This window comes from Perca fluviatilis, chromosome 10, assembly GCF_010015445.1.
Source record: "Perca fluviatilis chromosome 10, GENO_Pfluv_1.0, whole genome shotgun sequence".
NCBI classification, from domain to species: domain Eukaryota; kingdom Metazoa; phylum Chordata; class Actinopteri; order Perciformes; family Percidae; genus Perca; species Perca fluviatilis.
Window position 1 is genome coordinate 9,427,519 of NC_053121.1, and position 14,672 is coordinate 9,442,190.

General features: G+C 39.8%; 1 protein-coding gene across 6 annotated transcripts in view; it reads right to left on the bottom strand.

Annotated features, from left to right (window-relative positions):
* Positions 1–14,672, bottom strand: part of abhd18 (abhydrolase domain containing 18) — a 100,587-nt gene that overhangs the window by 70,242 nt on the left and 15,673 nt on the right. For all 6 annotated transcript variants that reach the window (XR_005640546.1, XM_039814321.1, XM_039814320.1 and 3 more), the window contains 5 exons: positions 4,414–4,489; positions 3,663–3,747; positions 2,962–2,989; positions 1,936–2,074; positions 1,739–1,828 (listed from right to left, as the gene is read on the bottom strand). Coding sequence is in view for 5 of the 6 variants with exons in the window: in XM_039814321.1 (XP_039670255.1) it covers positions 1,739–1,828; positions 1,936–2,074; positions 2,962–2,989; positions 3,663–3,747; positions 4,414–4,489 (418 nt within the window). In the remaining variant the exon portion in view is untranslated. The remainder of the gene's footprint in view (positions 1–1,738; positions 1,829–1,935; positions 2,075–2,961; positions 2,990–3,662; positions 3,748–4,413; positions 4,490–14,672) is intronic.

Consider the following 14,672-nt stretch of genomic DNA (forward strand, 5'->3'; position numbering starts at 1 on the left):
AGTTACATAGTCACCGATATGGTCATAAGCAGTGCTCAATTACCTATTTTTGAGGGGGAAATAAACTAAAATTTATCTCCGCGAAGGCATGACGAGTCCTCTGGAGGACATCCACCAGACCAGCGGGCGTTTGTTGTCGGCCGCGGCAGACGAGGAAGCAGAAGCAAGGACGCCGGTTGGGCCTGCTAGCCCGGTTAAGGAAACTACCACACAAATCACCACTGCCAAGACTCCTACCCACCAACGCCGATGTCACACACAAGATCGATGTCACACACAATAGATGAGTTACAAATACACACGGAACTGCTGCTTGATGATTATCATCGAAGCCTGACTGAATACACTCATCCCAGACGGCAGCTAGCAGGGCGACCTAGCGGCAGGGTGTCTGAGTTGAAAACGCATCTTGTCACGTAAGAGCCCTGTGCATGTTTCACAGACATTATAATTGCATTTTGAGGCACAAAGGCACTCTTTAGAACATGCTCCCAAAACTGCCGTTTTAGCCAACTGGGAGCTATGGGCATTAGCTGCAGCAACTCAAGTTTGCTAGGGCCGATTCTGTTCGTTTTTTTTGCTATCGACAGTACTCACAAATTCATAGCGATCAAGATTAAAGTAAAAATTGCCCAGAGTTCTCCTTTAAAGTATGCACAATTTACAACCAAACAAGCCCCAAAACACGAACTTTATTATTGTATTATTGTTCGAAATCCCACTCCAAGCCTCTGTACCAAATTTGGCAAAGATCGGCCATTAGGGGGCTCTAAAATGAACGTAGACGCGTTTTGGCCTTTTACTGCCACTCTGCGGCTCTATACCAGATTTGGTGATGATCGGCCTTTTACTCAATGAATGGGAAATTTGCTATTATATTTCACTAACACTACAGACTTTGGAGCTCGCACTTAGTGACATTTCCTGATTTTTGCCTCGCCGCCGTCATATTTTGGGTTCTCCTTTCGCGGGCTCCGCTTTCGTGGGAGGCTTTGACCCCGCCATAACGGCTTGCAGTTCTAGTTGTGTTTTGTTATTTAAACAAACGATTGAGGAAATAACTTGTCCATGAGTCTATTGACAGACGTGGTGTCGGCTCATGAAAGGCTTGTATCATGTGGACTTGAATTCCTTAGGATTCTTAGAATTCCTCATGGGGGCAGCAGAAACTACGCACTATAGCTTTAACCTTTAAGGTGTTTTTATGTTTACATAACTATGAATGAGAGTGAACCATTCTGCTAAGTTGGTGCATTTCCTTTACGTAGATGAGCATATTTTGTTTTAATAAAATAAATGTTTCCCTAATAAACAACAAAATTAACAGTTTCACAATGTATCCCATTGGATAAATGAATTTGAGAAATAGAAATTTTGAATTGTCTAAAAAATTTCTATTAGAAAATCATCACCAAATGTTAACAAGTCAAGATTTACGGATGAAACTTACAAGTTACCAAATGTCCTTTTTCTAACATGTTGTCTAAACATTCAAAGCCATAGGATATGCAGAGAATTTTAATATCTAGACCACTGCCACAGAGTTCATGTACAATGTATAATGTATCTAATCAAGCTGCAGTTTTGATTGCATAATGATACAGCTTCTATCAACCAGTAAGGAGAGTAAAAAACTTAAAGCACCTCTACTACAATGTATGGTCATGATATCAACTTGAATCTACTCTAAAAGCTGAATTTCTCCTTATTGATCTATGTCAGGTAAAAAGAGTGTTACCGTGGTGAAGACACTAGAGGCAGTAGACCAGGACAAACAGGGAATCAGAGGGATGGGCTTTGGCCAGTTAGTCACTGCCAGGGACGCCATCTGGACACAAAGAAACACATGGAAAATATGAGCTTTGGATAGATTATGTTTTATATTCAACCCACTTGTATTTGTATGCATGCTTGTGTGCTGTTTTGGTGACTCACATATCCTCCCATGGAGATGCCAGTCATTCCTAGTGGCCAGTAACCTTCTCTCTCCAGCCAATGGAGAAGCACTGTTGACTCCAGGATCAAAGCCCCTCCCATCACAAACAGGTCTGACACATTCTTTAGACTGGACCGCCTAAAATACTCACAAATAATGTCCCTGTTTACTTTAAACTGAATTTATCCCAGTGTCCACTTAAATCGTATTTAACCACCATGCCCTGTGGTCTTGCCAAGTGGCTCTGAGCAGTTTGTAGCTTACAGAGGACACCAGCTGTAGTTAACCTGTATTCACAGCAGATTCCAACAGTCATTAATGAAAAAAAAGAAGCTTAAAATCATCCCTAGGAATGTCTCAAATCACTCCAGTAACACAATTCACTTGGATTATAACAATCATGTGGAAAAAAGCACCAAACCATCCCTAGAAACGTCTCAAAGCAATCCTGTAACCTAATTCATTTCTCCCCTGAGCCCCTTTTTTCAGTATGTCCCAGACAATTGTTGCAGGTTTACTGTATGTAAAAACAGGAATATGGACCGATATATTGTCATTAAATTTTTTCTAACTCTCAAATATCAATGTCTGTATCAGCTTAAAAAAAATATCTTCTATCTTTTAGGCTGTATTGTATACAAACACAGGTGCACATTATTTCTGTCTATACTGAAGTACAGATGTTTGCTGTACTAAAAACATGGTCTACCAATCAGCATTATACAAAACAAAAAGCAGAATCTACAAACTATTCACATTTTTTGCTTTCAGATTTTAGTTTTTATTTTCAATAAAGAATCACAATCAAATGTAGCATAATGTCATGTATGTATACCAACAAATGCAAACTAAAGATCCTTTGTCAGGTATTTTGTTTTAGAATTCTTTACATTTTCTCATTTTGCTTTTCAATTTGGAAACTGAAAGCTTTATCATCTACTTCTGTCTGGATTTGCAAACCTAACTAATTGATAAATTGATAATCAATCAATCAAGCTACCACTAGTGTGTGAATGGGAACTTACAGTTGGTCTTTGGGTTTACGATAGCCATGTAAAAGGTCAGTCAAGGAATAAAAATGTTTACAGATAAACATTAGCATACATCAGATTAACATAACAAGGAAATACAAACATATGATCAGAGGTTGGAATTCAGATGTTTAAAGCAGATTTTCAGAATTCTTTCCTGTAGCCAGCCAGTGTGTGCTTGCTCTAGGCAATATCATATTATTTTTATACTTACTGATTCATGTGCTTTTTTCATCAAGACTCATTGTCTTCATCATTGTTGTGTTTCCAAAGCAGTAGCAGCATGTTAGCCTACTAGGTATTCAAATTATTGGGTAAACACTGAATACATTTAAAGGGATGCTCCACTGATTTTACACATGAAGATTTTACTCTGCCTATTATGTCAATGTAGTGCCCCTTTAAAGCAGCGGCAACCCATCATTTGGCATTTGACCATTTATCAAGTTCCAAATGATCAAATTGGGGAAATGTTTTTATTATTTGTGATTTATCTTTTCAAACTGAAAACACAAAAATGTTTAAAGAAATGAAAATGTCGTACCCATATCACTAAAAAAGTGGAACCTTGGCCTTGACCTCAGTATACCTGATGCACAGTAGTAAAACAAAAATATAGTTTATCAGGGATTGCCTTTTATCAAGGAAAATAAACAAGGAAAGGAAGCAGATGTGAAAAGACAATACAAGGATATAATACGGATTCTCCAGAAGCAGTGAAGCCATTCCTGCCTCTTTGACCATGGGCTTGGCCATCAGGGTCCTACGACGCCAGAAATACTACGCAAACACACAAATTATGATAAAATATTGATTATTTAAGAGTCAGAAAGTACAGAGAAAGTGGATCAAGTTAATATCACAATAATCTGTCCAGGATTCTACTGCTACAAGGTTGAAATCATGATTCAGGCTGATGTGGCTCTGAATGGTTTCCCATAGCTAACAAGGAAGAGGGTCACTTGGTAAACACATGCTGGTTGTTACACTTTATTTTCTCAGTGTGGTTACAAAAAAGCTTTAGTGTTATTTCAAAGTGAAATATTACATTTTAATATTAAATGATTATTCTATTAAAACAACCTGTGATAATGGGGAAGAACCTCAACAAGAGAAACAAGGCCAATATCAGGACATTAACTGCATCACTATTGGCCGAATCGTATCTATCATTTTCTGCTTGCCGGTATTTGTACACTTTTTTTTTTTTTAAAGAACATTTTTAGGCCTCTACTTGACAGGACAGCTGAAGACATGAAAGATGAGAGAGAGGGGGAATGACATGCAGCAAAGGGCCGCAGGTCGGAGCCGAACCCGGGCCCGCTGCATCGAGGAGTAAACCTCTATATATGAGCGCCCGCTCCACCAACTGAGCTATCCAGGCGCCCGGAATTTGTACACTTTAAGGTTCAAGTTATGTTTAAGTTAAAATGTTGAGAGCCTTACATGGTCTCCAGTTCCTGCCAAGTGGATACATACTGGTCTGTCCTTCTGCCACCTCTTCGGAACTATAAACTGAAACCTGAAACAACACAAACACTGTGAGGACTCACTTGGATAGCACAAAAAACAAACATACCATGGGTGATGACCACTTATAAATTATTTGGCTGTGTGAAACTCAATAAGCAAAGCTAGATGTGGTTGGAGTTAGTAATTTTTTTTTTTGTTTCGAATATTTATTGAATAGTTTCACAATTCCATTGTAATATTGCATTATTCTGTTGTAGGATGATTTATTTAATCATGTCTTATTTATTTATTTATTTTAGGGATGCACCGAATATTCAGCCACCGAACATTTTCGGCTGAAAATGGCCCAAAAGGGCATTTTCGGTTTTCGGCCGAAATACTTTTATCACCGAAACAATACGGCCGAAATGTTGTGATGACGCAAACGGAAACCGCGACCTGCACGTGTCAGTACCCAATCCGTTCCACATGCAAAGCGTCTCCTAAGCAAAGAGGTTGAGACGGACCACGGAGTGAAAAGATGAAAAGTACGCTCTTAGAGTCTGTCAGCACACGTTTCAGTGAGATCTATTCGGATCCTCTGCACTTCATCGCGACTGTACTTGATCCGCGTTATCCATTACTTGGATGCGGAAATAAAGGGCGCGGGCGCCCGGAAATGATCCAGGCCGCGATGGATGCGGAGAACCCGCGTGGAGACGGAGACGGAGCGCGCACGGAGCAGCGCCCAGTGCAGGAGGAGATCAGAGCGCAGAAAAAAAGGCTTGTCTCTCTGCACCAGATGAGGGGCACGCACCCTCGTTGTCTGATATGTTCAGTGAAATCCTGCAAGAAAGTGCCTCAAATAATAATAATAACAACAATAGGTAAGCTATTCTGTTCTTAGGCTACTATATACTATATGTATAGATTGTATTAATTTATACAATTGCAATGCCTTGATTTTAGTAAAGTTAGTACACAGTCATAGCCATAAATGCAATGGTACTAATAATTGGCATAATTTCTTTCGGTGTCTCGGTTTTCGGTCTTTGTTTCCTCTTTTTCGGTTTTCGGCCAAGAATTTTCATTTCGGTGCATTTCTAATTTATTTATTTAATATTGAACCCTTGGGTAGTCCATACTGATACCGCAATTCGAACCTCACCACCTCCAATCTGCCCCATCGCTTTCTTCGCCCCTATACCACCGTCAACATACTTGGCACCTTAGACATGGAACAATATAAAGACCTGACATTCAATTTGTTCATCAACCTTTCCTTGCACTCCATTCATGTTCCTATTCCTTGCTTGAAGTTCTTTGATTTGAATTATCTTTTTATTAGATTCACTACATTAATATGCTTTGTTTTTAAAGTAACATTCTGTAAAAAGATTTCTTTTTGGTATTTGACGCCCCTAGATATTCACTTATACACCGCTGTCATAAATATAGACAGCTGTACACGTGCATTTGTTGTGATTACATTACTCATGATCACAAACTAGCAAGTCAACAACTTAATTTAATGTGGCACATATCGTATACAAATGCACAAAATCATCTGTTGGCACCAGCGGCGGCCCGTGTATTTTACACCTGGTCCTTCAGTACTATCCTACAGCAATTAAACCACCTTCGAATAACATGACAATCACCATGACACTAGGACATTATTGTGTGGAATAAAGTGATTTAACACAAAGCTCAACACCTAGAGACTTCCAATACACTATTGCACTAACATATAGTCTTGTGTGACTAACGTCACCCTTCACAAGCAATCTAACGTTAGCCCAGCATGGATACAGTCTATGCATCCCACATGTCATCCGAACACACCTAAAATGTCACAATACAGCCACATGTAAGAAGTTTGTAGTACTGGTTCCATAGTTATCGTGTTTTATTAACCTTAATTCTGTTTGTCTAGGCTATATATTATTAGCTTGCGAAGTAGCCTAGCTATCCTTTGCTAACACTAAAGTTAGCTAATTTATGTCAAAAAGCATTAGCTAACTAACGTTATTGCCATTTTAAATATATTAAAAAAAAAAAATAAGGATATACTAGCATTACCATGCACAGTGTAAACGCATGACAACAACACAGAGTTTTACAACACCTCTCTGGTCTCCAGTGAAACCATATCTTGGCAGTATTTAGCGAACGTTTCTGCTTTTTGAGATACATTTCATTAGCAAGGGATAACTCCTTTGCAAGCTAATATAAACAGAATAAAGGTTAATAAAACACGATAACTATGTAACCAAAGTATTACAAATTCTTACATGTGGCTATAGTGTGACATGTAGGTATTGCTGTTCACATTGTGAGACCTATCTCCACAGCGCTGCAAGGAACTGTTTAGATGACATGTCGGCTGCATAGACCGTATGTTGTGCTCTCCTGCTGTGCTAACGTTAGATTGCTTGTGAAGGATGAGTCAAACTAACGTTAGTCAAGCAAATTAAGCAGTTAAGTCAAACAAAACATTATAAAACACAAAAATATTTACACATTTCTGTGATATAAATCAATGATACAAAATACTGATCGAAATGTGTTTTAAACCAGTAACTTTAGTCGAACAGCTCCACTGTAGTCAGTATATGCTGTACCAGTATGCTGACCAGTAAGTGTTGCGTCAAAGACTGTTCCCCCGTAGATTTGTGTTTCCCCCTACTAGCGATCTAATTGGAGACGAACAGCCAATCAGAATTGACCTTTAATTCTCTGATTGGTTGGTTTTGTGGCACACTTGTAATGCTGTGAAAATTTGAGCAAGTGTGTCAGAGTTGAGCGCGCACAGAGTGCAAAGGCTGAGAGAGAGGGGGACATGACCGAAGCACAGCAGCATCTGCTTGCACAAAGTTTTTGAGAGGGCATGACTAAACTGTGTGAGAGGGGTTATTATTTCACATTAATATACATAATAGCAAACATGCAAATACATTTATTGAGCACAGAATAGGTTATTGTTTGCTCAAACAAAATTATTTTTTGCAAGTGTATAAAATCTCTTTAAAATGTAATGTGCTTGCAAAATATAGCTCTCTGTGCTCAAACCATACAATTACTCGCTCAGGAATGAAGCACATATATAACATAGGGCTTTGACTTTTGCCCAAAAATTATATTCGAAGTTCGTTTGTATATTAATATTCGAATATATTCGAATATTTATTAATAATATTTTGTCCATTAAATGCCTTCAGTTTAAAAAAAAAATTAAGTCAGACCCTGGATTAAACACAAACAGTATGCTTTCGACAGGAAGTTCGGAGCTTTCACCGTAGCCTACGTAAGTGGTCTGATGTTTATACTCGTGTGCTGGTGTGTGCGTGGAGCCGGTGTGTGTGGGCGGTGTTGCCAATTTAGCGACTTTTTTTCACAAAAGCAACTAGCGACAAATCTGGCTACTTTCTGTAGAAAAGACAGCAACTTTCTGTAAAATAAAAAAGGGTCGTCAGTATTGTCCAGTGAGCACGCCATGTATTTCTCTCCTGTGGCCGCCGAAACAGTCACCTTTCTCTTCTGTTGTGTGACTGAGGAGCAGCCCGCCCCTCTGTGCTCTCTCCTCATGTGCAGCAGCACGCAGGCAGGTAGAAAGGGAGAAGAGACAGGGTGCCGCACCCGGTGTAGGTAGGAGAGACAGCGCGCGCCGACGGAAAAAAAAAAAGGCCGCTGAGCTGGCCTGGCCCTGGGCAAATCTGCTTTCTTTGAGAATTAGGGGGGAATGCACCGCTACCGACCCACGGCCGAGAGACGTGCGTCGCCGCGACGTGTAGTTACATTTTGAAATGCGTGAAAAAGCCTCGGAATTTGAACTGAAAACAACGTTTACAAGCAAACGCATTTACAAAAAATAATGGCCATAACAGGTTCGAATATTAAGGGCTGGCTAATATTCGTTCGAATTTCATTATTCTTTTTAATATTCGAATGATATTCGAATAACGAAGTTCGGAGTCAAAGCCCTAATATAACACCATAGTTTTTAAAAAGTATTAAAAGTTGATAAATCAATTCAGCCACAATTAAGGCCAAAAAAAGGGAATAAAAAGGTCTTAAAGACAATTTCCCCAGGTATAACATTTTGTAGCTTGATTTCAATATGGTTATTTGTCCAAATGAACTTGGCTTTCAGTCTGGGGTTTATTTCGGACAGTGCACACACTGTGTACAAAACTTAAACTTATTCCACCAACTCTGCGCTGGTTGCATCTACACGTCTGCTTCCTTTCTCTCTCTTCTGCCCACTTTCCACACACAGACAGACAGACACACCTCTTAAAGGAGCCGCAGCACCATTTTACAACAAATTCCTTATCGTGCTGATGTGACCAAGCCCGAACATCATTTATAAATATCTGTCCAAACCTGGCCCGGCCCATCAGGTACCGTCTGGTCCCGTCGGGCTCGGGTCGGGTATCCGCACTCTAGTGTGTGAGTGTGTGTCTGAATTATGATGCATTGATAGAGACAAAGACTGTTTAGTTGTGCTATTTTACAATAAATGTATAGTAAATCTAAGTTAAAGTGTTTCGCTGATGGAACCGGTTAGAACTCGAAGTGGTGATAAGGTCTTAAAATGTATGGAAAGGAAGGGTCTGATAGGTACTACATAGAGCTGGGCAATATATTGATTTTATATCGATATCCTGATATGAGACTAGATATCGTCTTAGATTTTGGATATCGTAATACCGTAATATGGCATAAGTGTTTAGCCTAGAAATCTAGACACGCCCTAGCGGCAGCAAATTTAATTTGCAGCCATGAAAACATTGAAAAAAAATGTTTTGGCCCTGTAATTATTATTTCAATTATCTATATAAATTCTACAAAGAAATACGAATTCAATGCTTTTACTTTAAAATACCAGTTTTTCCATTTAGTGCATTACTTGGTGATTGTTTGTAATTATGTGTCCTCAGTTTTGTATGTAAATTGAATCCTTCGATTCAAGTAATATTCACTAAACCAGTTCATTGACTTAATTAGTTGATATTTCCAAGTAAAATGTAATTGAGTGACATCAGTGAATCTGGCAACCTTCTCTGCATTCGGAGCATGACGTCAAAGCCCCTCCCCCATTTGAGCGGTCTTTCGTCAGACACGTACTCTACGGCCATGGTCAACATTTCAACTAGGTTGGCGCACTTTGTTGACTGAGACTGGGAAGAACGTGAATATGGAACCATGAAGGTAAGTTTTAAGCGAAACAAACTTTGTACGTTCCTGTTGGCTCACCTACTTAAGTCAGTTTCTCCACACTGAAAGCAGCGGCGGCGCTAGCAAGTAGTGTATTTTCCTGCTAGCTAACTAACTTTGCTGGCACAGGTCCTTTTCGCTTGGAAAGGCCACATTACATGAGGTCGAGTTTTTATCAAAGCTGAATGTGGTAAAGATGTTGCTGACTGGAACTAGTGAATTTCATTGTAATATGATAGCGTTTTACAGAAAAAGGAAAAGTTGTGCTGCAAGTACTGTTGTCTCCCCTCCCCCACCCTTTTAGCTCCACGCCTCCGTTACAAATCACTGTTGAAGTCCTTTGAACATTTCAATTGTTGATACGGATACAATAGACTTGATTTAATTTATGATTGTATATGTGTATTTGTGAACACAAAACGACCACGGTCTAGTTTGAAATAATTGCGGTCACAAAAGTTTTCGCACTGCTGCCATGAGATGTATTTTGAAAAACAATAATAATAATAATAATAACGATGTGCATACTCGCGGTCTCACTCAAGTCTTCACATCGACCTCTTTTAAAACCGAGCTGACACGGTACGCTCAGTGTACGCTGGACTATGAAACCTCAAACGTCCGCGGAGAGTGCGCGCGGGTCAGCCGTACACCGTATGGGTACAGAATCGCCTGACTCTGGCGGGGATAAACTGTGCTGGAGGAATGCATTGGTCTGTGCGTAGCCGGCTGTGAGTCAGGTGTTCAGGGACCGTCTGCAAATTGCATCATTAAAGCAAAGTCAGAAACATAATGTTGCATATCTATTGATTTCTTCTGTCTATACGATCAATTTGGAGAACTGTTTTCGCTTATTCTTGTTAAATTTATTATGCACTACTTTCAATAACTTTCCCTTTGTAAACTGTAGTGTAACAATGTCACATCACGTACACCAGCAGTTACCCCATCTAACCAGCAGGTTATGTTATTAATTATGTACTTATTATATAGAAAGTATAACTTTATGTTTGTCAGCATAGCACTATGTAAAATGAATCACTGCTTCTAGTCATATTTGTTTTCCTTTCAGTCTTGAACAGGAAGTCACAACAGTCTTTAAGAGCATGAAGAGCATCAGCCTTTGTATGCACAATAGCAACTACGAAAACAAGACACCTGGCCATACAGGTAATATTACAAAATAATGTACAGATAATTTGTAATATATGTAAATAAAAAAAAAAAATACCAATGTGCATCCTTAGTATAGTTAGTATAAATTAGGTGAAAAGCATATAGATGACCTTTTTTTTTTTTTACAGAATATAGGACCTTCTGACTGCTAATTTGGACTCCACGGCTGACACAAGGTAAGATCAGATTAGTAATGATTAGGTTTAACTTGTCACATAATTTCTTTATGTGTGGCAGTTTGGTTTAATTTTGACATGTTGAATTTGTAGGTTTCAGGTGCCACAACATGAGATGGATGTGTAAGATATGTAGCTTTGAGTAAGAAAAGAGGTTGGGATTGTTAAAACACTACAGACTAAAGCATGGAAATGGTGGTCGCAGCCAGTCAGTCCCTTGTCTTCACACTGAATGCCCTTCAGACCCATTTGTCTCTACACCATGTGGAGATGGTCACACAAAGTGGACCTCTTTCATTTACTTGTCTACTTTGCTGCTCTGTTTTTTTTGATTCAGAGAAGCAGTATTTTGAGCATCTTGGCAGCCACTTAAGGAAGTTTGAAGCAGTTGCATGTGTCTTCAAAAACTGCAACTTCAGTACAAATATTTATTCCACCTTTGCTACACATAGACACAGAAAACACCAGTCACACACCCTTGAGGATTTTAAAACTGAAGTATTAAAAAGCCAACCTTATGAACCCATGTTTGCTCAGGATGAGACTTGTGTGGAAGAGAGCTTAGAGCTTTGGGATGGGGAACCACAGGAGTTGTCTCAAGATATAAAGGAGAAGTTTGGCCATCTCTTTTTAAAGTTGGAAAGCATGTTCAATGTCCCAAACAAATGCATTGATGAAATAGTAGATAAGCTTCAGTTTATATCCACTTCTGCATCTGGTCCACTTTTAAGAGATGTGGTGGTGTCCACCTTGAAAAGCCATAATTGTGATCTGGATCCAGCCATTATCTCAGATTTGGTGAAAAATATTTGTGAGACACACCCTATAAGTACTGCCTTGGGGACAGGTGGACCTTTCACAACTTCATACAAGAGAAGAGAATTCATGAAGAAGCATTTTTCAGTTGTTGAATCAGAAGAACACATACTTGATAAAAAAAGAGGGCAAAACCTTCCAGTATGTCCCAATATTGCCCTCCTTGGTGCAGGTCCTAAGTAAGTCTTTTCAAGAAAACACATTTGAAGGTGAAAACAAATCTGAAAATGACTTTAAGTACCAGACATTTCGTGATGGATCTCACTATAAAAAAAATGAGTTTTTCTCTGTAGAGGAGAACAGAGTGAGTCTCATCCTGTACATTGATGACTTTGAGGTATGTAATCCTCTTGGGACCTCTCGAAAAAAGCACAAAGTCACAGCTGTCTATTGAGTGTTGGGAAATATTCCAGTGCAGTTACGTTCCACATTGACATCAATCTACCTTGCAATTCTGTGTAAGGCTGAAGACACCAAACAGTTTGGATTCCAGCGAGTTTTAGAGCCACTGTTAACAGATATCCAAAGTTTGGAGAAAGATGGTCTTTTTGTTCCAGCGTTAGGGAAAGCCATTAAAGGGACTGTGGTCAGTGTGGTGGCAGATAATTTGGGGGCGCACTCTGTGGCAGGATTTGTCGAAAGCTTTACAGGTTCATATGTCTGCCGGTTTTGTGTTGGGGAGCGATCCAAGTTTCAGTCCGATGAAGTGAGATCTGGGTCTTTTCATCAAAGAACCAAAGATCAGCATACACTGCATGTACAGACAGCTGTGTATAGTCCAGATCACACACCTTGTTATGGTGTAAAAAAAACTGTGTGCATTGTCAGAAAAACTTGAACATTTTCATGTGACATCTGGTTACCCTCCAGATGTTTTGCATGATCTGCTGGAGGGCATTGTTCCAGTGGAACTGGCTTTGGCATTTGATAACTTGATCAAGAAAAAGTATTTTTCTCTCATGGAACTGAATGATGCCATTTGCAATTTCCCATACAAGTGGAGTGATAAAACAAATCGCCCTCATCTCATTCCTGCTAACTTTTCGACTCGAAAATCAGTGGGGGGCAATGCACATGAAAATTGGTGCTTATTACGTCTTTTGCCTGATTATAAGAAAGACATTGTGGATCTTGTCATGTCTCCAGTCCATACAGAAGAAAGCATTTGCTATCTTGACAGCATCATTTCAGAACACCGAAGCAGATTCCTTGATGTTTTGCCCCAACATAAGCTCATTCCCAAGCACCATTTCCTTGAGCACTATCCTCAGCTCATTCGGGAATTTGGCCCCCTAGCTGTCCTCTGGACAATGAGATTCGAGGCCAAACACAGCTTTTTCGAGAAGGTGGTCAGACACACTGGTTGTTTCAGGAATATCTTGCTGTCCCTTGCAAATAAGCACCAGCTCACGGTTGCATACCATCAATCACATGCTGTCAAACCATCACTTGCCGTCACAAAAACAACAGAGGTCTCTTTAGATGTGCTTAAGGATGATCTAAAAGACGTGGTGAAATGCAGATTCCCTGCTGTTACGTCTGTGCATGTTGCCAATAATGTGTGCAGTTTAGGCACCAACTATGCAGTGGGAATGTTGTTGTGTTGTGGTTCCACTGCAGGACTGCCTGACTTTTCTGAAGTGTTGCAGATAATGGTGATTTGTAACAAACTGCTTTTTTTTGTGAGACAACAAAATACATGGTACAATGAACACCTGAGGAGTTATGAGCTGGAGAACACAAGGAGTGTGCAAAGAGAACTTAAAGATTTTTATCCTTTGGCTCCATACACCCTTGCAGGAAGACGCCCGACAACTTTGAAGCACCACATTTGCCTATCCTTTTAGTATGTGGAGAGAAGCTTGTGAATAAATATCTGTGTACTTCTCTTCTCTGTTGTTGCAGCTTCTTCCTATTGATATGGCACCCTCAGCGAAACTGCGGATCATTTTTGGGGAGGATGATGTCCGCAAACTACTTTTACCTGCAGGCATCCCAAGCACACTTCAGGACCTCACTGATGTTCTTCGAGAGACATTTGATATTACAGGACCATTCGCTGTTATGTACCAGGACATGGATTTTGACGGTCAGTACTTCACTTTGACTTCGATTGAGGAAGTACAAGATAAAGCTAACCTCAAAGTAGTAAAAACTGAACCAGTGATCTTGAGTCTCACTCCTGTGGACATGTCAGAAGTCAAATCTCCAGTTCCACTATCTACAGAAGCAAGCTCCTCTTCATCTGGATGTGACACAATCCTGCTTTCTTCCCCAGATGACAGTGGACCATCCTACAGGTCTAAGCCATGGCCATTTAAGTTTGAAATACCAGTCTTTTCTTATGATGTAGACCTTGCACTGGAAGCAGGAAAGCAAGCTTATGAAAATGATGGCACACTTTTGAACAACCCACGAGTAACTAGTAGCATTCTTGAGAAGCTCGCAGAGACTATATTTGGCTTCACAGCATATCCAACTGGTGTTCAGATTTTAGCTGTTGCTGAAGCCTTGGTAGAAAAATACCCATGCCTCAAAGAGCCAGGGTCTTTTAATATTAGGCCTATATGGTTGGCAACAGAGGATAAAGTATAAAATGGGCAACTACAGGGCAAAGTTAAGAGGTCGCCAATTACCCATTCCAGAGCTCGAGGTGAACACATTGAAGAGACGATGCTCCAGTGAAGAGAGTTCACTAAAAGGCCAAAAAAAGCTGAAGTCAACTATCTGCCACCACTGCCATTTGGTGAGACTGAGGAAACCTTAGAGAAGGAGAGACTAGATTTGCTGAAGGAAATAAAGCAGAAGAACAATGATAGGGCAATTAATGAGAAAATGGAGAAATCTTTCGCTATGAGAAGAACA